Source organism: Furipterus horrens, unplaced genomic scaffold (assembly GCF_987537825.1).
Source record: "Furipterus horrens unplaced genomic scaffold, mFurHor1.1.pri manual_scaffold_2, whole genome shotgun sequence".
Taxonomy (NCBI): Eukaryota; Metazoa; Chordata; class Mammalia; order Chiroptera; family Furipteridae; genus Furipterus; species Furipterus horrens.
Window position 1 is genome coordinate 11066837 of NW_028327172.1, and position 27867 is coordinate 11094703.

Below are 27867 nucleotides of genomic sequence, written 5' to 3' on the forward strand. Positions count from 1 at the left end.
TCTCAATACCAGAGTTTAGTGAAAAGAAAAAGAATAGTTTATTTAACAGTTATATAGATTTAGTTATTTGCGGATTCCTGTTGTTAAGTCTTATGTTCTTTAAAACACCCAGAAACACATATCCTTGCCTTCCCCACTACCAAACCAGGCTAGTTTTAGAAAAGTCAGAGAAACCCTTTCCCTACTTTCCAAACACAGTTCAGCTTTACCAGTAGCTGCCAATCATTCAATCCTGATTGGGGAGACCTCGTCTGTGTTATGGGGTCCACCAGCTTTTAATCCAGAACCTCATGGATTCTCAGCCTCCTTGTAAACTGTATAGTTAGTCCTTTTGTAATCCGCACAGTCAGCCTCAGCCTTAGTCCAATCCACACAGTCCGCCTTAACCTTAGTTAAATCCGCACAGTCAGCCTTAACCTTAGTTAAATCCGCACAGTCAGCCCGCCTAAAATGTCTGCCGCTTATTTTTAAATCCCTGACTACGTCCTCTGATGCAGTGGGTGCGGTAACCAGTTCTGACCATTCACAGAACCTCACGCAGGTTCTGTGTGCTTTCTCCATACCATCCCCTGGTTCAAGACTCCTCCCATCTACCTGAGGCTTTGGATGCATTAAAGCCATTTTGCATAAAAAAGACACTAGCCACCGGCCTCAGGCATGTGGAGGCATTCTGAAAAGCTGCTTCCTTCTCCCCATCCCCCAGCTGCAAACTCTGGGGTTTTTTGGACTCCCCTGTTTCTGTAACAATGACAATGCATCCACTCATGCATCACCTCTCATGCACAGTTACTGGCAAAACATCAAATCACCCAGATGACTTGCCCCCCACCAAGAGCCCAGATTTGGCACCCTGTGACTTCTGGTTTACCCCAAAACTAAAATCACCTTTGAAAGGGAAGAAATTTCAGACCATCAATGAGAATCAGGAAAATATAAGAGGGCAGCTGACAGCGATTGGGAGAACTGTGTGAGGTCCCAAGGTGCCTACTCTGAAGAAGACTGAGGCATCATTGTCCTATGTACAATGTTTCTTGTATCTTTTTCAATAAACATCTTTATTTTTTCTTATTATATGGCTTGATACTTTCTAGACAGACCTTGATATTAAGATGCCATCTCAATGGCCTAATCTAAAATTCACACTTTAGAAGATGTTACTGCATTTCATCTGAGGAATGCTTTCTAGCAGTTCCCTTATTCTGGGAGCAGATCTTCCAAGTGACTACTACTCCCTAACCCAACAACAGAGTTGAAGAAACCTACACAAGGAGAACCTGAGAAGCCCAACTTATTCAGGTGTGGCTCAAAGAATAAGTCTCCTCTCTTCATCCCGCCTTTCTGTATGAAAATTTTAATTCTCTTGCAATCAAAGATACAGGAATATGGTAAGTTTTCCAAACTTTCTAAAATGCCTGACTTCAAATTTTACAATCAATGATGAACATTAGATTCTTTTCATAAAATAACTGTATCAATATCAATTAGCCTTCTAGAACTTACAAAACTATTGCATCACAATGTTGTTTATGAAAGACTGTAAGTAATCCAACTGCCCAACAATAGGGGAGTAGTTAAATAATTTACAATATATCCAGGCCAGTAATTCTTGAAATTTTGGATCTCAGGACCCCTCTACCTTCTTAAAAATTATTAAGGCTCTCAAAGAAATTGTGTTCATGGAGGGTATATTTATATTTATTATAGAAATTTTAAAATGGGAAAATTTTTAAAACACAAGGCTATACAAGCATATGTTTCATTAGCTGTCAGAATGATGGTGTCATCTCATGTCATGTGGCATCTGGAAAATTCCACTGAATATTCATCATGAGAGGATGAGAGCGAAAAAGCCAAATAACACTTTAGTGTTATGATAATAATGCCCCCAACTCTTTGACTGAATCTATGGAACTCCCAGAGATCCTGGGATCACACTTTGAAAATCACTGATCTAGCCCAGGGTCAACAAATCTTTTCCATAAGACCACAGAAGAAATATTTTAGGCTTTGTGGGCCATACACGTATTTTCTGTTGCAATTACTCTCATTTCTAGCACAAAAGAAGCTATAGAAAGTACATAAACAAATAAACATGGCTGTGTTTCAATAAAACTTTATTTACAAAAACAGGCAGTTGGCCAGATTTGGCCTATGGGCCATTATTATCTGTTGACCCCTGATCTAGGCAATAGAATGACAGAAAGGTATTAAAATAATCCTGTAGAAATACAGAAATATTTATATTGACAGAAAAGAATGCTTACCATAAACTGGTATGTGGAGAAAAGCAGATTACAAAATCTCATGTATAAGATGACTTCAATGCTTCTCAAAGAAAAAATATTATCCATATATATATGTATGTATGTGTACTGGTATATATGTTTAAATTATAAACCATCAGACATCAAAAGTTACCAGTGACTATCTCTGATTGATGATTTATATGTGATTATTTTTCTTTTTCTTGCCTATATTTTATAGAATGAATATGCATTACTGTCATTGTAAGTTTTTTTTTAATGTTTTCTTAACTTTTAAAAAAGCAATATTTGGACAAACTGACATTTATAAATTATACTGATTTCCTTTAAGAAACATCACTGTTTCACAGAAAACACAGCCTATTTGCTTACCAGTAGTATTGCAAACTCTCTGGGAATCCCCTTCAGTCCCATTCGGTCCTTGTGGAAAAATGTCAAAACAATACTTGGTGCCGGGATATAAGCCACCAATGACAATACTGCTTTGGTTGGTTATTTCCATCTGAGATTCTCTATCTCCATCCCGTGTGATCAGTAGCTTAAAGGAATCCGCGCCACTTCTGCTCCAAGCTAAGCCAATACTCCTGGTGGTGACAGTCGTGACTCGGAAGTCGGAGACTGGACCAGGCCCTTCGGGAAGAAAGCGAAGGACTAGGTAAGACTCTGTCTCCAGAAAACAAGGGTAACTGAACCTCAAAAAATATTTACACCAAGATTCAATGACACCTGACCTCTCTTTTGCTCTTCTTTGTACCATCACCTACAATGCGGACCCCTCAGAGACTGCTGTTTTAGCCGACTGAGGGAACACATGGTACAGGAGTGCAAAAACTGTTAGCTTAGGTTGTTCCAAGTCATTCCCAGGAAATGAGAGGAGGCGTGAACCCCAAAGGCCGCTGCTATCACAATGCTATTATGGTATTACAGTATTCCCTCACTTATCACAGGCATTATGGTCTAGACACCATGATAGGTGAAAATTCGCGAAGTAGAAACCTTACATTTATTTTAGTATTTATATATATTTTAAGGCTTTATAAACGCTTCCCACACACTTATAAACAATTCCCAGTCCCTTATTAACCTTTCCCACTCCCTTATTAACCTTTTAGACACTTTTATAAACACTACTTATGTTCTTAAACATACTCTACACTCTTAAACCTACAAAACTTTAACAACATACGTACACAGTACCACAAAATCCCGCGATATAGTGAAAAATCCACGATAAATAATTAAATATAATATTTTTAAAAATCCCGTGATACAGTGAGGCCGCGATAAGTGAACCACGATATAGAGAGGGACTGCTGTATACTGCTATACTGGTACACCATTATTGTTTTATTTTAAATTATTGGGCCTTCTTCGGAACAAATAGCTTTTAATATGTCACTTGTCATCTTAATTTTAAGAGACGGTTAAGCAAACAAGGGATGAGACACAGCTGTGCCCAGCTTCATTATAATGTCAGCATCTTAAGGACAAAGAGATATGAATATTCAGGTTCTTTCTGTGTCCTTGCAGCAATTTGCTCCAGGTCCCTGACACACTAGAACCATAGGCTGGAGTCGAAGACACCCCAGCTCTCTGATCCCACCTCTGTCACTTGCCAGGTGTGACACCTGCCTACAGCACCTCTCTCATCCATAAAATCATCTAATGCCAACCACGTGACAGGACTGGGAACATTCAATGAGACGGAGCAAGGAAAACCCATCACACAACGCGCTGGGCGTGTGGCAGGGTCAGGCTAATGATGACCGCTACTATATCGCAGGAAGAGGCAGAAGTCCTGCGGACTCACACACGGCTGAGCTTTCCCGGAGGGCAGGAACAGAGCCTAGTACCTGGGCCCGGCGCGCGGCGGGCAGGCAGGAAAGGATAGCAAACAACGTGTGAACTCACGGGTGTACTTTTGGAGAAAGCCCGGTATGCCCTCAGAGCCGCCCTGGAGGGAAGCGCGCACTGTGATGTTGTATAAGGTACTCGGGCTGAGTGAAGCGAGGACAGCCTGCGTCTCACTGATGGGGGGGACACTGAGGGAATCGGTCCCCCCAACGACCTCTACGTTGTAGGTGTCGACAGAGCACGACTCATTGTCATTGATTTTCCAGGTCAGGGTCATGCTCGTGGCACTGATGTTGGCAGCTTCGATGTCAATAACCTGACAGGAATCTGTGAAGACACAAAAGGAGTTCGCAATGACCAGAATGGCCAAGCCAGGAAGAGAGAGAGAAGTCATCCTCGGGCGTGTCATCGAGTCTAAGAAACACTCTCAGCAATGGTTCCTTCCTATTCTGTACCATTTTACCACGACATACACAAACGCATCAGGGTCCCAGCAAACATCAGGCTTCTCCTATGAAGAAACAACCTGGCCGGTTGCAACTGTATAGCTGCTCTTTACTCTTCTTGCGACACGGTGGACTCCTCAGTGGGCAGCAGGCCATGTATTACCTGTGCAGCACCCAACCCCCTCTTCTGAACGGCAGGCACCTCACGGCCCCTTGGTGGGAAGAAGCACCTGTCACCCGTGGAGAGGCTGGGCCAACAGCGTCTCCCATCTCCAGCGCAGAAGTCCAGAAAGCAGGTATGTGACATACTCTCCATGTCAGGACTTCGAATCCAGTGTGGCCCAGCCCTCCTGAGTTTTCTGGAGGCTAATCTGTTTTCTGTCCTTGGTCCTCCAGCCCCCACCCCCATGCCCTCTGCTCTGCGGGCCCACAACAGCCTTTCAGAAAAGATATATTTTGGGATAATATAACTGGAGTCAGGTCATGCTGCCTGCAACCATGCCCCCGACAAGTACAACGCCGCAGCGTTGGCTCCTGAGCCCACAGAGCTCAGCCAAGTGATCTACCAAGCGTGTGTGCCTCCATTCCCCGCCTATGCGGAAACTCCCTGAGGGACGGGGCCGTGCGTGTCTTTGCCCCTGATCAGCACCAGTCTCAGAAGCCTCCAAGTACTGGTCACTGTACAGGGCCAGAGAGCTGCTAAAAAAGAGGTAAAAAGCCACAATGTGCATGCCAGTAAGTTTCCGTAGAAAGACCAGCGTGCTTTCCAAGGTCAGGCTGAAAAAGGAAACTCATTCTCTTATGTCAAGGGCAAAATACTTAACCAACATGCACAAAACGAGCATCAGTTTGTAAGAGGAAAACATGACACCAACTTGTCCCATGGGCGCCCATGCAGAGAAATGAAAGAAAATCGAGGGGTGGTTCCCAGGGTCTGCACGTAGTGGCCGCTCCCTGGGCTTTACTGAACTCGGTGAAAGAAGCATCTCAGCTACAGGGTTAAGAAGAATCTCAATGGGTCTGCTCTACCCAAAATCTCTTCCAGAAAATTCCATCCAACAAGAAAACTGCCTGTGAAGTGAGAGCTAACTCAGAATCACAGAGGACATAACTTCGCGCTCGAAATTCTGGCTGAAACCGTGTTATGAAACACAACATACTTGTCCTGAATTCGATGGCCCTGGGCTGTCCTTCTGCGCCAGTCAGTCCTTGAGAATAAACAGTGGCGCTGTACAATGTGCCAGACTTTAACCCCAGAAGCTGGACTTCTGTGTTTCTGGGCAGAGGAGAAGTGGCGGGTGAGTCTTTAGATTCGAGTTGGTATTTCTTCACCGGGGCCGTCGGGACAGAGGTCCCTGTGCCAGTGGCATCTGTTTCAAACACAAAAGGCAAGGACATTAACTGCAGCAGAAGCACATCCCCGTCTTCTTTCAGTCGCCACAGCTGGTCCTCCACAAGCATCTGTGGCCCTCCTCCCCAAGACCGAGACACATCTGCCTGAAAAGACCCCGATCTGGGGCAGAGAGTTCACTCTGCACTTTTACCGCAAGAAACGCCACAGATATCTGCACTTCTCTTTCCAACTCATCTATTTACGACTCTCTCCCTTTTTTCAGGAAATCCTCTTCTCCCACCCAAGTCCAGAGGTGAGTTCCCAGGGACACGCCCCATGCTTCAAACGTGGCTCAACAGAATCCATTTGAGGACTTGTTCCCCTGGACCGGGCCCCTGTTCACACGGAGTGAAACTACTGGTGGCCCCAGTAGTCGTGTGGAGGGAGCCACTCTGAGAGCAAAGCTGACAAAAGAAGGAGGCAGGAAGGAGAGATGAGCGTCTCTTTCTTTAAGGCCTGGCTGCCCCCGGGCGGGGAAATATACATAAGCCAGTGAGTTGCGCTTCTAGTCCCAGCTATGGGAAGTCTAGTTTCTGCCACATGCAATCAGATATCCTACCACCCACTTTGTAGCTCTGCTTCCTTGTGTGTAAAATGGGGATGAAATACCTATTCTTCTCAAGTCACAGAGTTACCCAGAAAAGGTAGAAATCTGCAAATGATTACTGCGCTGTTACTGCAGGAAACGTCTGCTAGACCCGCCTGAGCATCCCTTTTCTCAGGGGATCTGTGAAGTTCCTCCAATGCCTCTACTTGGGTTAACACTTGTGTTATTGGTTCAACTGGAAGAGTGAAAAGCTACATGCGCCAGCTACCTTCCTGGATGCCAGATTCCCAAAAGTTTCAACCTCTCCCCACAACCCACCTTGCCAGGCTGAGCCCTAATGAGCTGACCTGTAAAATAAACATTTTTTCCTCCTTCCTCATACAGGTGTGGGGGTCAAACTAAAAAGTGCAGGAGCGGCCCTCTACAAAATCTAAAACTCTATACAAATATAAAAACAATATTTTTAAAAATTATTAAGTTACTGAAAGGCAAAGCCAGCAAGCCGACGAGAACTCTTATCACTCACCTGAGCCACACGCTCCAGCCCTGGGGCCTTTCTGTGTTTCATACGATCCTGAAACACACAGGATGACCTTATATACGACCCCTGGCTTCAAGTCTGAAATGTTGACTGCTAAGTTTTGACTCAACTGCTTATCTCGTCCCATGTCTTCAAGAAGCATCCGGAAGGTGGCAGTGTCGCTACCATTCTCCCAGGTAAGAGTCACTGTCGTCAAACCCTTGAAGGTAACTCGAAGATCAGAAACCGGCTGAGGCTCTATTTCAAAAAAAACACACAGTGGGCATTGATGGAACAAGACATGTGTGATCACTTTTCATTAAGAATGACTGGGGACATTGATGTTTCAATATTACCCACTAAAAATACTTCTGTATATTACAGTCTAGCGCAATTCCATCGCATCACAGCAGAAAAAAAGAAAATGCATCCTATGCAGAAAAGAGGGGGAAAAATTAACTCTCCAAGTCAAAACTTTTTAGGATCTGTACTATTCCCCAAGACAGTGAACCAATGGTGATTTGACACGCTTCAAAACTGTCTCTTATGAACAGCAGCGTTTAATTACGTCCATTTTAGACATCAGGAACAAAGCAGCCAACAAAGTGACTGCGTGTTATATCCAAAGGTCTCGGGTCAGGACAATACAAATAATATCATTTCGTAATACCAAGGTATTTCTACAAAGGAACTCATCCCTGTATTCCAAACCCAAGGGGATTTTTCAAGAAACTTAGTCTATACTATCCCCATGCTGTTCCTTTTATAACTTTATTTGGCTGTCAGTGACATAAATCAAACAATTTCAGCCAAAGTGACATCTACTCCCTTCATTTTTTGTTTTTTTTTAAATTTTTTATTATCGTTCTATTATAGTTGTCCCAATTTTTCCCCCTTTGCCCTCCTCCACCCAGCCCACCCCCGACTCCCATAGTCATCCCCCACACTGTTGTCCTAGTCGCTCCATTTATAAGATGAGAATATGGAGCTACAGAGGCAGGTGACTTGCTCAAGAACGCGCACTACTGGTAGCATCGGGTAGCGCTGCAGCCACAAGCATATAAAAGCCGGGGTAGTGCTGCAGAGCAGAGAAACTGCCTGGTGTCTGCAGGCCGCTGAACTTGAACACACCAACCAGGATGATTGCCAGGCCCCGTCCAGCTCTGAAGTGAGCTGATCCACTCTGTGGTTCTATTCTTCATATAAAAAGTTTCTGATGCAAAGGTTTCTAAATTAGGTCGTGTGTGTGTGTGTGTGTGTGTGTGTGTGTAATAGAATACAGGACCAATAAACTAGCCAGTTCAATGACTCTGGCTACCTGTTATGAACATCACTGTACTACAGGGGTCAGGAATCAGAAGCCCTGGGTTCCCACCACTTGTTACTCTGGGACCTCACAAGAAACTTAACTTTTCAGCTTTATAGTTTCTTCCACTGTAGCTCTCAGGGTTGCCATGAGGACAAAATCAAAAATTAAGGCCCTGGCTAGTGTGGCTCAGTGAGCTGAGCATCAGCCTGAGAACCAAATGTCACTGGTTCTATTCCCAGTCATGGCACATGCCTGAGTTATAGGCCAGGTCCCTAGTTGGGGGCACACACATGAGAGGCAATTGATCGATGTTTCTCTCCCTTTCTTCCTCCCTCCCTTCCCTCAGGGTAAGGCTCCTCAGCTCCCGGTTGGCTGCTTCCTACCACCTCGCTGCCTCCTCCTTCCCAGTCACCAAGTCTCTATCCCCTTGTGCCCATCACTATTTCTAAATTCTGTCTTCTTTTCCCTCCTTAATTCCCTTGTATCTTCTCTTCCTCCCTTTCACAATATAATATGGCAAACCTTTATTACGTGGAGTTTTTTTCCCCCCCCCTAAAACTGTGCTTGGAGAAGCTCCAGGTTTGTTTTTGTTTTCGTTTTTGTTTTGAAGGTCCTTGAGACATCTCAACCCTCAGCTCCTCTCTCTCCAGTTCCTTTTACTTACTGGGAAAGATTTTGCTTAAAGAAATTGTTTCCTGGCTGGAAAAAAGAAGTTGAAAATCACTGGTCTAGTGTTTGCCTGCTCCGTGTGCAGAGGGCACTGGCCTGAGTGGCCGCGTCAAACCACGGGCTCCTGGAGGTGAGGCCCCTGGCCTTCCCCAGCCGATGAGATCGCACCCCCATATCGGAAAACCAACAGTGGGCCTCTTTCTTAAATGCTTGATTCTTCTCAGCTTAAAAAAGGAGCTGCTCATCTTTTTAAAAAATATTTTTGGTTCTTTTCAGTTTAAAACGAAAAGAGCTAAATTTGCAGCTATAACAGGTGGCTCAGGATATTGACAGCTAAGCTAAACAAAAATCTAACTTAATACAAATCTAAGCTTAGTCCAATATCACTGGGCTCTTTCATTTGAAACATGCATTCCTCCATAAAATATACCAAAATTTCACCCCCAAGGAAAACTGGAAATATAAGCCCAGCATCAACTTTCCTAGAGAGCTTAGAAGAAGCCTTGTAATTACTGACACCATCAAAACACATTTCTAATGTGTCTCTGTCCCCAAGTCTTAGCAGAAAAGTATTAACAGATAATAACAAAAGATTTTAAAAACCGAACAGTTGGAATTAGTTAAAACATCCCTCAATACAAAGGGTCTAAATACTGAACGATCAGGCCACCTGAATGCCTGGGCTTAAAACAATACAGAAGCTTTGTTTCCTCGTCCGCAGTTAATGAAAACCTGTTTTCAACCGGCAACTTGACTGGACAAGGCTCTAGGCTCTGAGCACGAAGGAATGGTTCCTGATCATCCCTGGGAGCGAGCCATCTTACCTGACGTTGTGACAGGTCTGTGTGCGACTTTTCCCCCAGTCTCATCTATTCCTGCAGTGCTGGAGAAGTTATATAAAGTCGCTGAAGTCAAGTTCATGCCGTTCTGATTTGCACCAGAAATCGGCTGCCCATTTTCCCTCCCACTCTGTACTGTAGCTTTGTCATCAGGAGCAGCTGGGTCATTATATTCCAATTTTAGAGGCACTCCGGTTGTATGGATGGCAACAGCTTCACTGGCAAACACAGGACTGGGTTCTATTTTAATATTGTTTCCAAAGAAAAAGAAAAGAAAAAATCATATTGACAAAGCAATGTAAGAGCAAGGCCTAATCTGTATATCTACTTTCCAGAGGTAAATTTTTCAATCAAAGCATTTCATTTCTCCTTATATCATCTCCTGCAATTCCCTCCACCAAAATACATTTAGCCACATACACATACATGTATGAATGTGTGTGTATGAAACAAAAGGCTTTAAAACCAGAGACAAAAATGATAGAGGCTGGCCATGTCAGCTGTGACGTGAACAAGGGTTACATCTCTATAGACGCTGAGACAGAGACCTAAGATGCAAAGTGAGCCTATCTCCCGATTCTCGGAAAACAACCGCGTGTGGAGAGGCACTACATGGTGCAGAAGTTTTCTGGTACCTTTTGTTCCAAACCCTGGAATCAGGAGGAAGCTCCATAATTTTCTGGCATGGAGATGACAAGGGACAGAATCACATAAGAGGAAGGAACTGGTCTTAGACTCCAGACCTGGACATAAGGGCCTGCTCTCTCCCGCCTTAGCTGCGTGACCTGGAATTAGTCCCTTCAAACCTCTTGGCCTCGGGTTCCTCTGTTGACAGCTCTAATATGCTCCATTAAACATACAGGGCGATTATTAGGGTGCTCTAACATGGTAAACATGGTTGCTGGAGAAGGGCATTTTAAAAGCCTGAGTTCTGAGTCCCATCTTACTAGTCATTAGTCATGTGATTGTCCTCAGTCCTTTCTACCTCTCTGAGCTTCACTTTCATCTGTCAAATCGTAGATGAGAGGATCTTAAATCCATGGAAGTCATTGCAGTTATCACCAGTCACTATAACTTCAGAGTAGATGCGTCCTAACTACACTCAAGATTAAGAAGTCCCAAGTAGCAACAGAAGAAAAAGCACAGCAATGAGGCCTTTCTTCTCAAGAACCTGGGGACTGACCCCAGAAGAGGAAACAATGGTACCGGTAACACCACCTCGGCATGCACGTGACCTTCAAATGCCAGCCTGGAGAGTGTGCCTGACCAGGCGCCTGGGAGATGCAACCATTTACCAATCCGTGGAAACAGGCAGGAGAGGCAACAAGAAACATGAAAAAGGAATAGACAGGGAAGAGTCTTGTCGCCCATGATTCAATACCCTTCATGCCAGGAACCAAGCGATGGGTTCACGGTGGCATGTTTGGCAGGTTAACACTGTGGTGTCAATTGCAATCAATGCTGATGGGGGTGAGGGGCTGGTAAACAGTAACCACAGCCCTGGTGGTGGAGGCTGCAGAACGCAGCCCTCCTTGGGACCGTGTTCCAGGCTCTGTACCAGGCGCTGTGATAACAGACATTGGCTCATTTAGGCCCCACGACAACTGGCTGCAGAAGGCTATAGCACTGTTCTTACAAAGGAGAAACATGTTGAGAACTAAATTTTACTGTGTCGTACAGGGATTCTGGGAAGGTTGTAGAAAAGCGGGTTCTGAAGTTTCAATAGTTCAGAAAATAAAGCATGTTTTCAAATGAGTGTATAGTTTGTTTTTTGTTTTTTGTTTTTAATAAAGATGACACTGAGGTCTAAGAGGACCAGTGAGCTGCCCGAAGCCACAGAGCTAGAAACTGACAGGGCCAGGGAGTCAGCCTGGGCCTCTGATCTCACGCCTGTGCTCCCAAGCGCTTGGTGTGGTAAACTGAGCAAAGAGCAGACAGGACGAGGGTTAGAGCAGCTCTCAGAGGGGCCAGGGTACCCTCCAGCCAGGCAATGGGGCCAAGAGCAGGAAGAAGAGAGACGCAAGAAGCTGCTTTCCACCGCTGAAGCTCAGATAAACTGAGCTCAGATACGCTGCAGAAAGGAAGACAGGTACATTCTCTAGACCCCACAAACGACCCCAAAGGAATGAGTCTTGCCCCCTCGTCCACACTTGTTAGCAGCAGGTACGAGAGCCATTTGAGTATCTGATAAGACAGCTCATCCCAGGCGCCAACCCCACAAATACCAGTGCTGCCATTGTTTGCTTGGAAACCCCATTGATTCTGGCTGCTCCGATTGGTTGTGAGTGAAAAGTGTTCTGGTTCCTTACCCGGATGAATCTTGGTGGTTTCAAGTGTGGTTGTACAGTTGACGCCTAGAACACAGGAGAGAAAAACAAAATGCAAACTAAGAAAATGTCACCTCCACCATATACTCACTAGACAACAGATTTTTTTATTATAATTTTGAAAATGTAAAATAGTTTCTTTGTCTCCCCTTCTCTTGCTTTAAACTGTCAACTCTATGGACAGACGTTTTCTTCTTTTACATCAGTGATTCAAGTCTGCACGTGGTATTGACCCAACTGACTAACAAGGCAGAAAAAGCAACTACAGAAGCCTCCCCTTTGTTTGCACAGACTTTGCATAATCACTGTTATTAACTGAGATTTCTTTATTAGGAGGTTTCAGCAAGATCTGTCCCCTTTACACGACACGCTGAGAACAGTCTAATTATTTCATCTCTACGGTTCACAGACTTTGGGAATTTACCAATCCCAGGGAAAAAAAGTTCCCAAATTTTGAGGACAGACAAAAGCTACCAATTTTTTTCAAAAAGGTATATTTTTTTATAAAGCTGACAGCTACTATTCTCTTTATTTCTTATTGAAACACTTCAATGCTCAAAAGAAATCTTTAAGTACATAATCCCAGACTAGGTAGCACTTTGAACTGAAAATATTTAGCTTCGTTAATAACTTACTCTCATATCCTTATTTTTCTCATTTTACCTGGGAGAAGTTCTGTGGACCAACTATAGTTAGCAAGTGGGATGCAGCCCTCCACATGTCTGGTTCTCTAAAGGTTATGCAAACCTTGTACACTATTTAAAAATCACAGGGCAAAACCCTAGCCACATAGCTCAGTTGGTTGGAACATTGTCCTGATACACCAAGGTTGAAGGTTCGCTCCCCAGTCAGGGCACATATAAGAATTAATCAATAAATGCATAAATACGTGGAACAACAAATTGAATTTTCTCCCCCCCCCCTTTCTTCTCTCTCTAAAAATCAATAAATAAAAATTTTTAATAAAAGTATAAAAATCACTGGGCAATGTACCAGCCCAGGAAAATACTTATGGGATAACAGCACATAAAATAAGTATAAATCATACTGTAACATCATTTCAACTAAGTTTTCTTTAACCCCCCATGGATGTAGGATGGGAAAAAAATCACAGAAAATATAAATGTTTTATTTGTCCAGGTTGTACAACTGATTGAATTCTTTTATTTTTTTTCACTAGCTGTTTCCTCCCCCACCTTACATCTAAAGAACAATTAGAGAAACTAGCATTTTCTGCGATTTTCACATTGTTGTTAGTGTTGCTGCGTCCATTAGGGGGCAGCAGGGAACAACACAAGAGTAGAGAGGGAAGTGCTACTTACAGACATCTGAGCACAAAATCTGTAAAAGAAAAAGAAAACGGAAGTCAGCAGATTCACTCAGCCACGGAAAATGCAAATCAGAAATAAAGCAGCAGAGAATTTAATAACGGGGCGGGGTGCTAAGAAATCCATTAGGCAACGGCCTGCTGGCCGAGGTTAGAGTGTGGGGACCCAGGGCGGGAACTCGGTGTAACTGTGGGTCAGTTACAAACAGTGGCTTCACTCGGTTGTCTGGAGGCTGACCAGCGGGTGGGTGACTGGTGTCTGTCCTCACAGATACATCCTACACTCCCTCCTGCCAGTGCATCGTAAACTGAGGTAGAAGGACCCAGAAACGGAGTCCAGATTCTCTGGCCAGAAAGAAAGAAAAGCAGCAGGACCATGTCAGCCTTCCCCAGAGCCATTCCCACGTCTCAACTGCAGCGTGTAAAGCCAGAAGTGGGACAGAAGAAACCCACCCGGCATGGGATTTTCATTGTGCAAAAATTCACCTTCTTCCTTCTACCAGTAGGTGGCGGTAATTTTTTTTTTTTTTTTTTTTTTTTTTTTAATGCTATGGCATTCAGCTTTGGGAAGAATGAATGTTTTCTACAGAAGGACCTTGAAGATTGTTTAGTTGATAGTGTCTCCATCTGCCATCTTTTGGCCCCTGGGGGTCCTCATAGATATTCATCCTGATCCCTAAATTATTTCCCCATACTTGAAAAGCCTAAATAGGGCATTCTGTTGTTTTAGTAAGCACCCCTTTTTGGGTTAACAGGATTTTCCAAAGCTTGGTCCTTGTGAACAGGAAAATAATCAAAAGGGACCCTAGTGGGGAAAAAAAAAATGTCCTTCAACCTCCCATCACACTTAGAATAAAATTCAAACTCTGAGCCATAGCTACAGCCCCTCAGATCGTCTCACCCCGTCATGCCCTTCGCCAACGTTGTGGAAACTGGTTTTCCCCTTAAAGCCTTCACAGATCTATCACCGTCTCCAAAACACTCTGCCCCAGGCCCTCCTGTGGCGTGGCCTAAAATGCCACCTCTTCAGCCAGTCCTCCCACTAACCAACAGAAATTAGTGCCCCTCGCTCTCTGCCACATCATTGGTATGTCTCCTCCTCAGCACTGACCTCAATTGTTGTCAGACACCAGCACCCCCAGCTGCAGGGTACAGTCCTCAAGAACAGAAACCTCATCTGTGCCCTGTGCCAAGCATGGTGCACACAGCAGGCACTCAATCAAGGCCACTGAAGGAAAGAATGAGCCTCTCGTTTGGGAGGGGAGGCAATCCCTAAGGTCCAAAGATGGGAAAAGTCCAGCCCCATGGTTCCAGGGCAAGGCCAAGGGCAGCTGGTCCAGGAGCCTGACTCTCCAGCCCAGCATTCCTTCCCCTCATCACACCCTTGGCCCCTACTGAGTGGAGAAAACAAGGATGACACCCACTCTTACCTCATGAGTTAGGGAGACAGAAGGAAGGGCCTGTTTCCCATCCTGTCTCCCAGGGGCCCAGTTACCAGTCCTCAAAGGAACCCAATGCCCCTCCTCCCTCTCCTCACTCCCCACACTGGGGGCCCAGTCCTGCTGATTCTCCTATCCTACCCACCCCCCACTCTCAATCTTCCACCCCCACCACCCACTCCACCCTCACGCCCTCATCTTCTCAGGCCTAAACTTTCTCAGCTCATCTTCCCGTCTCCAGCCCCTGCCCCTCAATCCACACTACATAGTCCAGGATGGGTAACAGGAGACAGGGACAAATACAATGAGTTGGTTACTAGACAAGTGGCTCAGGGCAGCAATGGAGGGAGGGGGGTTGTTGGAAAACATTAAGCTTCTGTGGACAAAACCCCACAAGATACCCAACATGGTGGACACTTCATAACATGTTCTGAAAGAATACAATGAACAGAAAGATCATCTGTCTGAAATAACTTTGTGACTCTAGGATGGCATGTCCCAGTCCCTTACAATCTTATCTGTTTGTATGTTCCTCTGTGCATAGGAATCCACCCAAATATTGCCAAAAAAAATTCATGCTCTGGGCCTGTCCTCAAACTGTTTACAGAGAAGTAAGGGAAATAAGGCATGTCTGTAAATAAGTAATTCTGGGTAGAAAGCCCTGACAGGCCAGTGAACAAGCACTCTTAGCCTGGAGCTAAAGCAAGGGATCATGGTCTGCCTGTGAACCGAACCTCAGCAGGACAGATGGAGGGAGCCCCTGGGGTAAGCGCTGTATTCACAGCAGGGCGCACAGGAAGTCAGAGAGTGGCTGTGCATTTCCATCTGTGTCCTTTACTGTCCTAGTCTGTGTCAAAGAGTGCCACATCCTCAAGATGCAAGTGTGAGGATCACCATCAGGGCGAAAGGCAAGTTTCCAGAGATTAAACTCACAGCTTGGACTCTCAATGCGTTATACAGTATTCCCTCACTTATCACGGGTATTACCTTCTGCCCACCCCCCCAACTGCGACAGGTGAAAATCCGCGAAGTAGGAACCTTACATTTATTTTAGTATTTATATATATTTCAAGGCTTTATAAACCCTTCCCACACACTTATAAACCATTCCCAGTCCCTTATTAACCTTTCCCACTCCCTTATTAACCTTTTCCACACTTCTATAAACACTACTTATGTTCTTAAACATATTCTACACTCTTAAACCTATGTAACTTTAACAACATATGTATACAGTACTGCAAAACCCCGCTATATAGTGAAAAACCTACAATAAATAATTAAATATCATATTTTTTTTAATCCCGTGATACAGTAAGGCCGTGATAAGTGAACTGCGATATAGAAAGGGATTACTGTATCTAACATGCACAGTGCTGACTCTGCCAGGCACTATTCCAAGTATAGTATTTAGTAGATATTAACTCACTTAATCCTCCAAAGAGCCTAAAAGGTAAGCATAGGTCCCTGATGGGCCTGTGAGCTGCAGGGCCTGGACTTGAATCCAGGCTGTCTGTCTCCAGAGTCTGGGTCCTTAATCACTAGCTGTGATACCTCCTACAGCAAAGTAGCTGGAAAAATTTACTGGGATTTAGGGAAGGTTTAAAAATTAATTTTAAACAATATTATCAGTGTGCTCCTTTCTCTTCTCTACCCTCCAAAAAGTCCAGTAAGCAAAGTAAGAGTGTGTTTTCAACAAACTTAAGCACGGTTTTTCAAACAAGGCCCTGGGTGCCCTGCGAACACACCAGCCTGTCTCGCTCTGGGGCTGATGATGCAACAATGGCCAGCAGAATAACACTGCGCTACATGGCTCCCCATCTTTCCTGGCCTCACTCCCCCTTGGTTTCCCTCATCCTGACCTCAGCAGGCTTGATTTCCCAAATACAGCATCAACACTTTAATCCTGGCCTCAGAGGAAGACATGGGACAAGCGGACCTAAGAGAAGTTTGCAAGGGGGCTCCTCGGGAAGCACTTCCTCACTAAGGAAAAGGAACGACGTGGAAGGACATGCCATCCTGCTTTGCTAGACTCATCAGGTCTGCCCAGGATGCCTGGAACAGCGGCAGCCACCGTGTGACAAGGAGGGGAAAAACCGTGCTCCTGCTGAGGCTGGTGGATGAGGGGAAAGCGGGAAAACACCCGGCTCCTTGAGCTGCTAACAACCGATCCTACACCCCTCCTACCTCCAGGCTTCTTGGCTGGCGTGAAACACCCCTTATTATTTAATGACTGTTGTTTGGGTTGTCTGTTATTTGCAACTAGGAGACCACTAGTTGACACAGTAACAACGGCAAAGCAAGGCAACTAATTTTCACATTAACCCCCATGTTTACATACGAAGAAAGGCCCATGATCTGTCATCCAGGGTCATAGGGCTGATCAGTGAGAGGCAAGTCCACCCCAGCCAGGCTCCCAAACTCCCCCACTGAGCACAGAAAAAGACCCGTGCAAACAACACCCCTCACGATACCTGGCATGGTGGACACTTCATAGACACTTTTTTAAAGAATACAATCAGCACAAAGCTCGTCTTTCTAAAATTAGCTCAAAGCCTTGCTGTGCCTGGGGATGAACTGAAAAGAAACCCATTTCCACGGATTCATACACTAAGCCCCAAAGTTAACTGCAGAAAAAGGAAGTTGAGGACAAGTTTCCAGAAGTGACAGCTGAACATGATGATAAGAATAACCTCGGCTCCTTCCCCTTTTAAGAGGACCCAAAAGGCCCCACTGGTTGTTAATCAAAAGGATTCCACTGAAATCATCCCAAGTGCAAGTGGTCTTCTGTCCCCCCGCCCCCCCTCACACACACTCCCTCACCAGCGACTCTAAATCCTGGGAGAGGAAGAAGCGAGCCTCAGGCAGGCTCCAACTCATCGACTCCTCACAGCACCCCAGTAAAATGGGACTTATCATCCCCTTTTGCAGAAGAGGACACTGAGGCTCAGAGGACACAACCTGAGGTCACAGAGTTCCCAGGCTCTATAAACCTGCTCCAGGCCCTGCGGCAAGAGCTGCTTGGGGCAGAGATAAAACCAGCACTCTCCGCTCTGTGTCCCTCTGGGCAGAAGTTAAACCAGCTCAAGTATGCAGAGCCACACCTGGGGCCAGGGCACATGGGGTTCCCAGGTCCTTTCCCTCCTCCATCTGAGGCACCAAGCCCTCTCCACAGGCAGTCAGCAGACCTGTGGACAAGAGGGTTATGACAAAGCCCTCCTGTGCTCGGACTCGGGGCGCCAGAAGCCACAGCCCTGGGACCCACACTGAGCCAGCAGCCACTGCTCGCAGGGAAGACCATGGGTGCTTCATAGCAGCACTATTCGCAACAGTCGAAAGGTGGAAACAACCTAATTGTCCATCAACAGGTGACTGGAAAAACCAAATGTGGCATATTCATACAATGGAATACTAGTCAGTCAGAAAAAGGCATGCAATTCTGATACATGCTACAATGTGGATGAACCTTAAAAACATTATACCAAATGAAAGAAGCCAAGCACAGAAGCCCACAGTTTGTGGCTCCATTTATATGAAATGTCTAGAAACTGGGAAATCCCTAGAAACAGAAAGCAGACCAGCAGTGCTCAGGGACTAGGAGAAGGAGGAAGAGAGTGATTGCCAATGGGTGCTGGATTTCCTCTGGGGTATGAAAATGTTTGGAACCAGGGAGAAGTGGTGTTAGCCCAACCTTGTGAATGTCCTAAATGCCACTCAATTGTACACTTTAAAATGCTGGTTTTACAGTATGTGAATTTCACCTCAATTTTTTAAACGAAGATAGTAGGTAGGTGACTGTGCAGAATGGAGCTCAGCCACCAGGAGGGAAGAGGGAAAGGAAGCTTTCTGAAGGAGGAGGGGAAGGAGTAGAGGGAGGAAAGGCAGGTAATAAATAGAGAGGTTTTGAAAAAATGGATTTGGGCAGTCAGAGAAGGAAGGCTGAACCACCCTGAACTGGGAATTAGAAAACATGGACTGGGCAAAACAGCCTGACCAAAAGCACTATGGGATCTCCACCTCCAAATGCATTCTGAGGCTAAAAAAGAAGGAACCCTGGTTCACTAAGTGTGTACTGTGTGTCAGGCACTGAGCAAGGCTTCCTACATCCCTTGTCTGAGCACAGGGTCATGGAATCATGGTTAGGAGCAGGGGATCTGGAATCAGACTACCTGGGGGACATCATTCAGTGCCACCACTTACTGGCTGTGTGACTTTGGCCTGGTCTTGACCTCTGTGCCAAGCTTCCCCAACCCCTTCTCTCCTGAGACGGCAACCTGACCTAGATGAAGTACTCATAGCTCACCCCTCTTCTTGCCGCTCCTCTGCAAAGTCACCCACACAAATGACCCAAGGCTGATGCAGTCCCCCATAGCTGGGTAAAAGGAGCAAACACTGAGATTAAAGAGAGAGATTAAGCCTGCTGACTTAGCAGGAAGACATACCAACCTATGAGAAAAGAGGATGATACTGTTTTTCAGTTCTGCCAAGAACTTCTGGTTACCTATACACCCCACGTATAGCAGAAACCCACTGGTCGACCAGATGACCGGGCCTTAACTGCCTGAGAACACCCAACACTGCACAGTAGCTTTCTCCCTCCTCCTTTCCGAGGAGCTGACCCTTGCTGTCTTCCAGCCTGTTCACAGCTCCCCGTCCCGTAGATATGTTCTTGTTTCGCAACCTCCTTCAGTTATGCTGACAAGCCAGAGCTCTCTCTTCCCTTCTTTGGGAACCACCACCGGTTCCGAAAACCAGGCCCCCAGAGAAAACAAAACTATGAATACTGCCGTCAGTGGGCCAAAGCCACAGCCATCACGTCAGTGGTCCACTCTGAACACCGGATTCCTCCTCCGCAACACCTAGTTATAGGGATCTCTCTAGCTGCATTTACCTAAAACGTCTACATTCTCCCCAACTCCTGTACATAGAAACATTACTCTTACATACACACCAAAACAGACCCATACTTATCTCCTTCCCTCTCTCTGAGTCCCTGTGTGACTGCCTCATTAAATCTGTCTTCCGGTCTATAAGCATCAGAATAACCTGACTCGTCCCCCCATCATCCTTCATGGGTACACTCAGCGGCCATGTCTTATACGTGCTTCCTTGCCCAACATACCTGGACTTCCCACTCCCATCCTATGGCTACCTTAAACCCACTCCTCATTGCCTGCAGCCCGAAGTAACAGAATCAGCCTCATCCTAGGGCTCAGATAGACTCAGGCCATTTCCATTTTAATTTTTTGAAGCTCTCAGTGCACACAAAGCAGAGAAGTGCCAGAACAGGGTTATGTCTGCTGTGCTTTATTTTTGTTCTGATCCTGGCAGAGTATTGCAGTGACTCCATCTATAATCCCTCACTTGGAATCTAAAAGGCCAAAACCTCAATCAAGGCCCTCTGTGAACAGCAAAGGTGAGAGCCGGGCCCTACTCGTTCATCCACGTACCTGGCTGCCTCTCTTCTAGTCTCTCTCTTCAATGCACAGTGAAAAGCAAATGAAAGGGCGGGATCAGACTTTCTAAAACATGCCAGTGTTCGTCAGGACCCTGGCAGGGACAGTGACAGGCACACTCAACCAGGACAGGTGAGGAGAGTTTAAAAGGGTCTGTGTATAAGGCACGGGTGGGGTAAGGGAAACCAGTAAGAGATGGCAAGAATTCTGCAGTAGCAGCAGGGAGAAAGGACCACTACCCAAGCCAAGGAGCTGACTCTCCCCCATCTCCAGCTGGGGACTGCTGCTGGGCTGTCCCAGTGGGAAGCCAGAGGCCAAGGGCACCCACTGGTGTAGAAAAGGTCAGTTTCCTCCCTTAAGCACAACAGGATGGAGACAGATAGGCGGGGCCACAGGGCAGATCCAGAGCACAGAGCGCATGTCAGTCACATCACCGCTGAGGGCTGTGAATCTGGTCGTCACAGCCCAACACAGTAATCAAGAGCTTTAGGTTCGGCTTCCTCTAACACCTGTGAGCTCTGAGGCTTGAGGGTCTCACCAAGCCATCCGTTTCATCAGTTATAAAGAGCCAAAGGAAAAAAATAAAAATAAAAATAATAAAACAAAACAGCCGAAGGATACATGCAATACAGATACCACACCTGAGTTCTCCTGAGGCTCAAACAACACAAGGGTCCTATATTCCAGCCCAACAGCCCCCTATCTGTCTCACCAAACCTCCAAAGCTGTCACCCTCAGCTCATCGGATGACCTTCTGCAGCCACTCCAGCCCCCAGGAGGCTCTCCAGGCTCTGAGCCCCTTTCCGTCCATGCCCCCCGTGACTTTTGCTGCGGCCCTCCCCGCGCCAGGCCCAGGGGCCGGGGCCGAAGGTACTGAGGACCCTTGCAGTGTTCCTGACTTGCCAAGAGCTCACAGCAAAGAGCTTGACTATGCAATGTGGACAGACGGCCAGGGGCCACCCAGCTGAATAGGCAGGGGTGCCCAAGGAGCTGGTGAGCTTGGGGGACAGGGAGGAAGGGGTTCCGGTGACTTGGAGGGAACATGCAGGAGAAAAACGGTAGAAAACGCCACCTGAAGAGCGACCCCATGTGGGAATTAAATGCTGGTTGGTTCTACCTGTTATAACACTAATGAAGCCCTAACTATTGGCCAGTCACTGCGCTACAGGCTTTATCATCTCATTAAAGCCCAACTAATCCCAGGATGCAGGAACTGTGTTTATCCCCATTTTACAGGTGAAGAAACTAAGCCCCGAAAAGCTAAGTTCCTGACCTATCGTCTTACAACTAGCAAAGTCTAGCATTCCAGCCCAGGCCTGCCTGACTCTGAAGCTCCTGACCTTAAACACTAACCTGGTTTATCCTGCACAAATCTCAGCCAAAGGCGACTTCAGTGCTGCCTGTCACAAAGCCTCGCCTGGCGGGGGTCTTGGGGACAGGTTCTATCAACCCATTTAAATTGGCTGAAGTAAAAAGACTTCCGTACTGCTCTCAAATAGAGCAGTTTGAGGCTAAATTCACAAATTTTAGCAAGTGACAAACTTTGGGTGTTCTATCATATACGTGCAGTTTTTAGGGAAGGGTATTAAGTGACTGAGGAACACCATGGGTAACAATAGACTCTTTATACTTCTAAAACCAAGCCCACACACCATATGACAATAGTTATTTTTACCCACTGACGTAATTAACCAAAATGTGAACTGCTTCAAGCAATTTTTAAAATCAAGTAGCATTTTATAGGATTTGGAACATGCACAGATTTCAGTTCTGAAAGGCCGTCATTCTTCCTAGCTCTCCTTTATCTCCCTTGTGAAATTACCCAACAGGCTCCCTATAAAACTGGTCCCTGGGAGGTAAATCATTGATCATGAAAATAGTAGATGGGATGGGCTCTCCCACTGAACTCAGAAGCCTGACAATAAACACCATTATGGGAAACTCCCCAGAAGGCAGTTGTGACATTGTGTGGTGGTCGGAGCATCTGGCACCCACTTACACCCTAGAATCCAAAAGCCAGGGGACGGAAAGGCCAGCAAGCTACCCGCAGCACAAGACATTGGGCAAAGCAAGGGGGAAATGGGCTGACTTACTCTCCACCTTGCTGGCAAATAAATGACTCTCACCATGAGGCTGCCGTCAAAAGGAATTGTGGGAGAAGGGTGGGCATAATCCATAATTCTGTGTCCTCACAAAGCCAATTTGATCCAAGGGATGAGCACCAACCACCCTGCAAACCACTAGCTGGCCCATCTCTTCCCTCTTGGGGCATCTGAGACATGATAAACTCTTCCAAATGCACAGGGAAAAAAGTCACCAGAAGGGCTATTTTGGTGAGGCTATGGCTGTGAACTTGAGATGCAGAGCTGAGGATGACCTTGGAATCCCAGGCCAGAAGTTTCCATGGGTATTTTTAGCAGCAGAACTATTTTTTCAAAGCGAATCTCATGAAGAACTCTATGTATAGACATCCACATTTCATGCATGCCTATATATGTATAAATGTAGATGTGTGTAGATGTATGCTTGGATAAACGCAAGGTGTTTCATTACATGTGTATTTTAGAGTTCAAGTAACTTCAGTCTTATTTTGATATATAACCAAGTTAAGACACTGGTGTTCTCCACTGTATTAAAAGTTGGTGTACACATATGTGGACCAGTGTTTTCATTACAATTTCATTACCACTTTAAACACAGCCACATTGAAAGGGAGAGGCATGTTTTTAATGAAACTCAAAGCAAACACTTATGGAACTCCTGACATACCTAAGGAACACAATTTGAAAACCCCTTGGCTTTCTGAAGGAAGAAAGTAAGTCCCAGAATGGTTCAGCATCTGGACCCAGAACCCCCAGCCCTGAGTCCACACCCGCATCCCTGCACTGGGCTGTCAGCTCATCTCAACGGAGGGGCAGCGTTGGCAGCCCCAGGCCCCCGCCTCAGCCCTTTCTCCACATTATATAATAAATTTGGGGGTCCTAAATTGGAGCCCCTTTGCCCAAATCTGGCAATGTTTTATTTTACCCAGTGGTTTTTGTTTTTGTTCTTTTTAATTTACCGCCATTAGAACACTATCCTATTTTTCCCCATTGTGGTTTATTCCAACTTTTCTGAGGTATAATTGGTAAATAAAAATTTTTATATAATTAAGGTGTAAAATGTGGTACTTTGCCACAGTAGTTCCTAAAATCTTGAGCAAGTATTTAAAAATTAGGAGGCTGGAGCACTTCAAAAATCCTGATCTGTAGCTTTTCAAGAAAAAAGAAAAGATGAAGAGCTCCGACTTTCTCTTCTGGCCACACTCAAGCAATTAATTGGGTCTGAGTACCGGCTCCCTGCACAGTGGAGTAAGTGCCTGGGCTCTCCACCCCTCTGATATTGTCGCCTCAATGCTGAGACCAAGTGGCAGCTGACAACATGCCCCCCTCACTGTTCATTTTCTCTCTCAAAAATGTGAGCATGTGGAAGACTGAGAGGTGGCGTGCCTTTTCATTATTTGGCCCATTCCATTTATTTATGTTGCCAAATCCTCCTACGACATTTGAGCTGTTGCCCTTTGATGGAAGTACCTAGCAATCAAAGTTCATGGGTTGCAATTATTCACAAATTGTTTACTTTCTAAGTTTCTCTCTTTGAGGAAGAGTTCTCTGGCCAATGTCAAGTGTGAACAGTGTACATGATGTGAATGTGGAATGTATCATTCTGCCTGCCCCTAAATTCTCTGCTCATCCCCTGACTTGCCTCCCATGCCATCACCAACACCCCAAAAAAGAGTGGAAAATGGGGTAGAGTTCTGATGCTCCAATTGAAGACTTTTACTTCCTCTTCTTGACCCTAAATGATGAAACCACTCCGTAAGTCCCACCAATTCCCTCTTACGCTGCCCATCCACCGCAGAGTATGATAAAAACAGCTAATAGCCACCACTTACTCAGTGCTTGCTGTGTTCAGGGCTGCCCTTCACGGAACACTCCCAGTTCCCACCCTGCCCAGCTGGAGGACGGAGGACCCATGCCTTTCTGACTCCTCGGTCTCCCACAGCTCTGCCCCCTCTTCCTCCCAGAGGAGGACCGGACATCAGGACTCCAGGTTCCAGCTTTTCAAGCTCTGCCTTCGACTGGCCACAAAAATCTAAGGAGTCTCTCACTATCTATTCACTCTGGCAAAAAAGCCAAGGGTGGATCCTGTCTCAGAGGCCACAAGGGCCAGTGGTGATTTCAACAGACCTAGATGCTTTTCACGCCCTCACAGAACCATCCCGAAGTGACCCTGTGCTCTTCCAAGGCTTTGCAGACGCTGACACAGTCCCCACAGTGCTGCGGCCTTGAGCAGGACAGAGGACACGGTGGGGCAGAACATCAGCAGGACTGGGGTCAAGTCTGGATTTGATTCCTGGCCTCACCATTTATTAGTAAGGAGTCAGGGTCAGTGGCCTCACTTCTTGAGATCTGCCACTTGTGAGTTACCATCAATTCTGTAGGCTTGATGTGGGGATTAAGTGGCACATAGTAGGTGCTCTATAAACAGCAGCAAACATCAGTCATCGAAGCAGGAGAGCTCTGGAATTAGGACACATTCTGGAGTCCAACCCTACCAGCAGCATGCATCTGACAAGCTCCTTCCTCATCCTCTTTCAGCAACAATAATAACAGCACCTACCTGAGCAAGGGTGGAATAAACTACTGATAAGTATTGACACGTAAGATGAGTACATGGGGCGGGAGGTGGGGAGGTTGTGTTTGAGAATTTTCATAACAAAAAAAGGTATAAACAGTATTTACTCATAGGATTGTTGTGACAAGTCTTCAATGATATAATCCATATGAAGCATTAACGTACAGGGAGCGCACCACAAATGACAGCCACTGTTACAATTATGACTCCTCACAGAAGTTGGGACAGGAGACTCCAAAGTGGGGGGGAACCACAGGGAGGCGCGAGCTGTTTTGCAACAAGGCTAAGAAAATGCAGAACCAGGTATTTTTGCTGACACAGAAGCAAGAACTTGTGTTAACATTCTCAGACGCTGCCTCCTTGTCCCCTGCTGCCCATCACGGCCAGAGCGGCACTGAGGCCATCCCACATCAGCCCAAGGACAGGAGCACTCTCCGCAAACCCACCATCAACCCCACTGCCCACATGGCCAGCGGGGCTGCCCAGTGTCACTGAGAGCACACGACCCAGGCCCAGCTCCTCCCCATGTGACAGGACAGTCTCAGGGCAGCTCAGAAATCACAGGTGGTGTGACAGACCAGTTCTGATACCGACTTTTCTGCCCACAATATTCCCTCTGATTAAAAAATGTAGCCCTGAAATAACCAGACAACACAAGAAACTTCAACTGTTCTCTACTCAGCTTTTAACAATAACCTAAATACAGCCACCGCCAAAAAACAAAGTTCCAAGGCAAAGCCCTACCACCGTCCTCACTAAGAGACTGATCTTTGATAAAATGGCACCTCGGCAAATCACCTGGGACAGGTACTGTCGAGCGAGTGATGCCACAAAGTAAACCCTTTTATTTTATACCCAAGCAATGAAAAGAGGACTCAGAGTCATAAAATACTAGATTAATGGAGAGCTGCTTCAGCAGAGCCTGGGTGAAGACAGCGCTGGGAGACAACAGGTGATTTTCAACATCTTATAAAGCCTAAAGAATGCCCTAAATCAGACGCTGGCAAATTATTTCCATAAAAGGCCAGACAGTACAGATTTCAGGCTTAGCAGATCATACAGCTCTGCTGCTGGAACCTGAAATCAGCCACAGATCATGTGTCAACTGATGACCGCGGCTGTGTTCCAATAAAACTTTATTTATAAGCATTAAGTGTGCATTTAATTTTTTACTATCATAAAATATAGTCTTCTCTTGATTTTTTTTCAACCATTTAAAAATGCTTAAAAAAAATAAAAATAAAACTGCTCTTAGTGCACAGGCCACCCACAAGCAAGCAGCGGCTGGATTTGGCCCTCAGGACCATAGTTGACTGACCACGGCCCTCAGTCACGTATTTACCCTGGACGGAGCCGCGGGCCCAGACCCACAGCAGGTCAGAGCCTGAGCCTGTGGTTCTGTGTCCTGGTTCTGACAATCAGTAGCTTGAGCACTAAACTAAAGTTCAGTCTTCTCATCTGAAAAACAGGGATGAGGACAGCTCCCTCCGTAAACATGTGGGAGAATTAAATGAAATAATGTCTGGCACAAAAGCGGATGTTTAAGAGAAGATGACTCTGTCATTACCGCCATTGTCATCTGCTTTTGGCTAGATTTCAGACTTGTAGTTTAAAATCACAGCATTTCTGAAGCTAGCCTGAATTTCCAAGACGACATGGGAAGAAACAAACTTTTTCTTTAATCCAGGGTATGTGAGAGATAAAATAACTTGCAACATGGGTCCACTGGTGACCGAGGATGGTGCCTGGTGGTCAAAACTCATTGGCCAGAGCTGCCTTCTCAGAATGGCGTCCCCTGGTACCCTGCACACCTGCAGGCCGGCCATCTCTTGCAGTAAAGAGGATCACACACTTCATGTCCCTCTTTGCCCAGCCCACGGCCTTCCCTGTCATGTGCTCATTCGGCACTGAGAGATGCGTGGGTTTCAACTGGATCTCCAGGGTCTAGAACATCGCCTGCCTAGCTATGAGCGGGTAAAGCTGAACTTCGGGGCCTCGAGAGCAGGCAACGGGGATGTGTGTGGTCAGTCACAAAGGAACACAAAAATCTTAGGGATTATCAAGTTAGAGTTGAGGAAACAGAGGCCCAGACAGGAAATTTGCCCCAAGCACCTGGATCTAAAATTCATTCATCGACCCAGGCGGTCAGGGACTGCATCTATATGGCAGGTCCTGTGACCATTAGGGACACAGAGCCTCACGTGGCTGAAGACTGGCAAGGGGGACCAGGAAAGAAACAACTGACTCTTTTCTCTCTTTTTCAAAACCATTGAATTTGGTGTGGTTATCAACATGTTCTATTCACCCCTTCACGGCTCCTTCTGAACTTTTTTTTAACAACAGATATCATCAGTGCTGCCACACAGGAAAGGGTGAGTCATAAAAGAAGAACTCACAATTCAGGCACATTTTCCACGTACCAACATCTCTCGGATTCCCTGAATAATCTGTGCTGTCCTCTCCTACTCTGGCTCGCGCTGGTCCTACTCCCTAGAAAGCAAGAGCTAGCTCCCTCCCTCCTTTGCCCAACAGGTTCACCAAACTTCAGCCCCCAGCACAGCCTGAGCTTCTCACCTCTTACCGCTCCTTCCTGTAACTATGTCTCCTTCACCGGCTGCAAACTCCTTGACATTGGGGGCAGTATAACTCACACCGAGCACAGCACCTGAACGGGCTGGCGGCTGGAAGGTTGGACCTTGCGCAGTGCGCTGGACGGAGAGGATGAGGGTGGGGACCGGGTCTAGACAGGAGAATTGGATTTGATTTGGACATCAGGGAAGAACAAAGGAGAACATTCAAG

General features: G+C 46.0%; 1 protein-coding gene across 1 annotated transcript in view; it reads right to left on the reverse strand.

Annotated features, from left to right (window-relative positions):
- PTPRJ (protein tyrosine phosphatase receptor type J) overlaps positions 1 to 27867 on the reverse strand; it is a 147728-nt gene that overhangs the window by 28195 nt on the left and 91666 nt on the right. The window contains exons 2-8 of the mRNA XM_090267262.1: positions 13491 to 13509; positions 12151 to 12195; positions 9827 to 10081; positions 7031 to 7282; positions 5725 to 5934; positions 4176 to 4445; positions 2637 to 2894 (exon numbers count right to left, since the gene is read on the reverse strand). Of these exons, the coding sequence (XP_090123388.1) occupies positions 2637 to 2894; positions 4176 to 4445; positions 5725 to 5934; positions 7031 to 7282; positions 9827 to 10081; positions 12151 to 12195; positions 13491 to 13509 (1309 nt within the window). The remainder of the gene's footprint in view (positions 1 to 2636; positions 2895 to 4175; positions 4446 to 5724; positions 5935 to 7030; positions 7283 to 9826; positions 10082 to 12150; positions 12196 to 13490; positions 13510 to 27867) is intronic.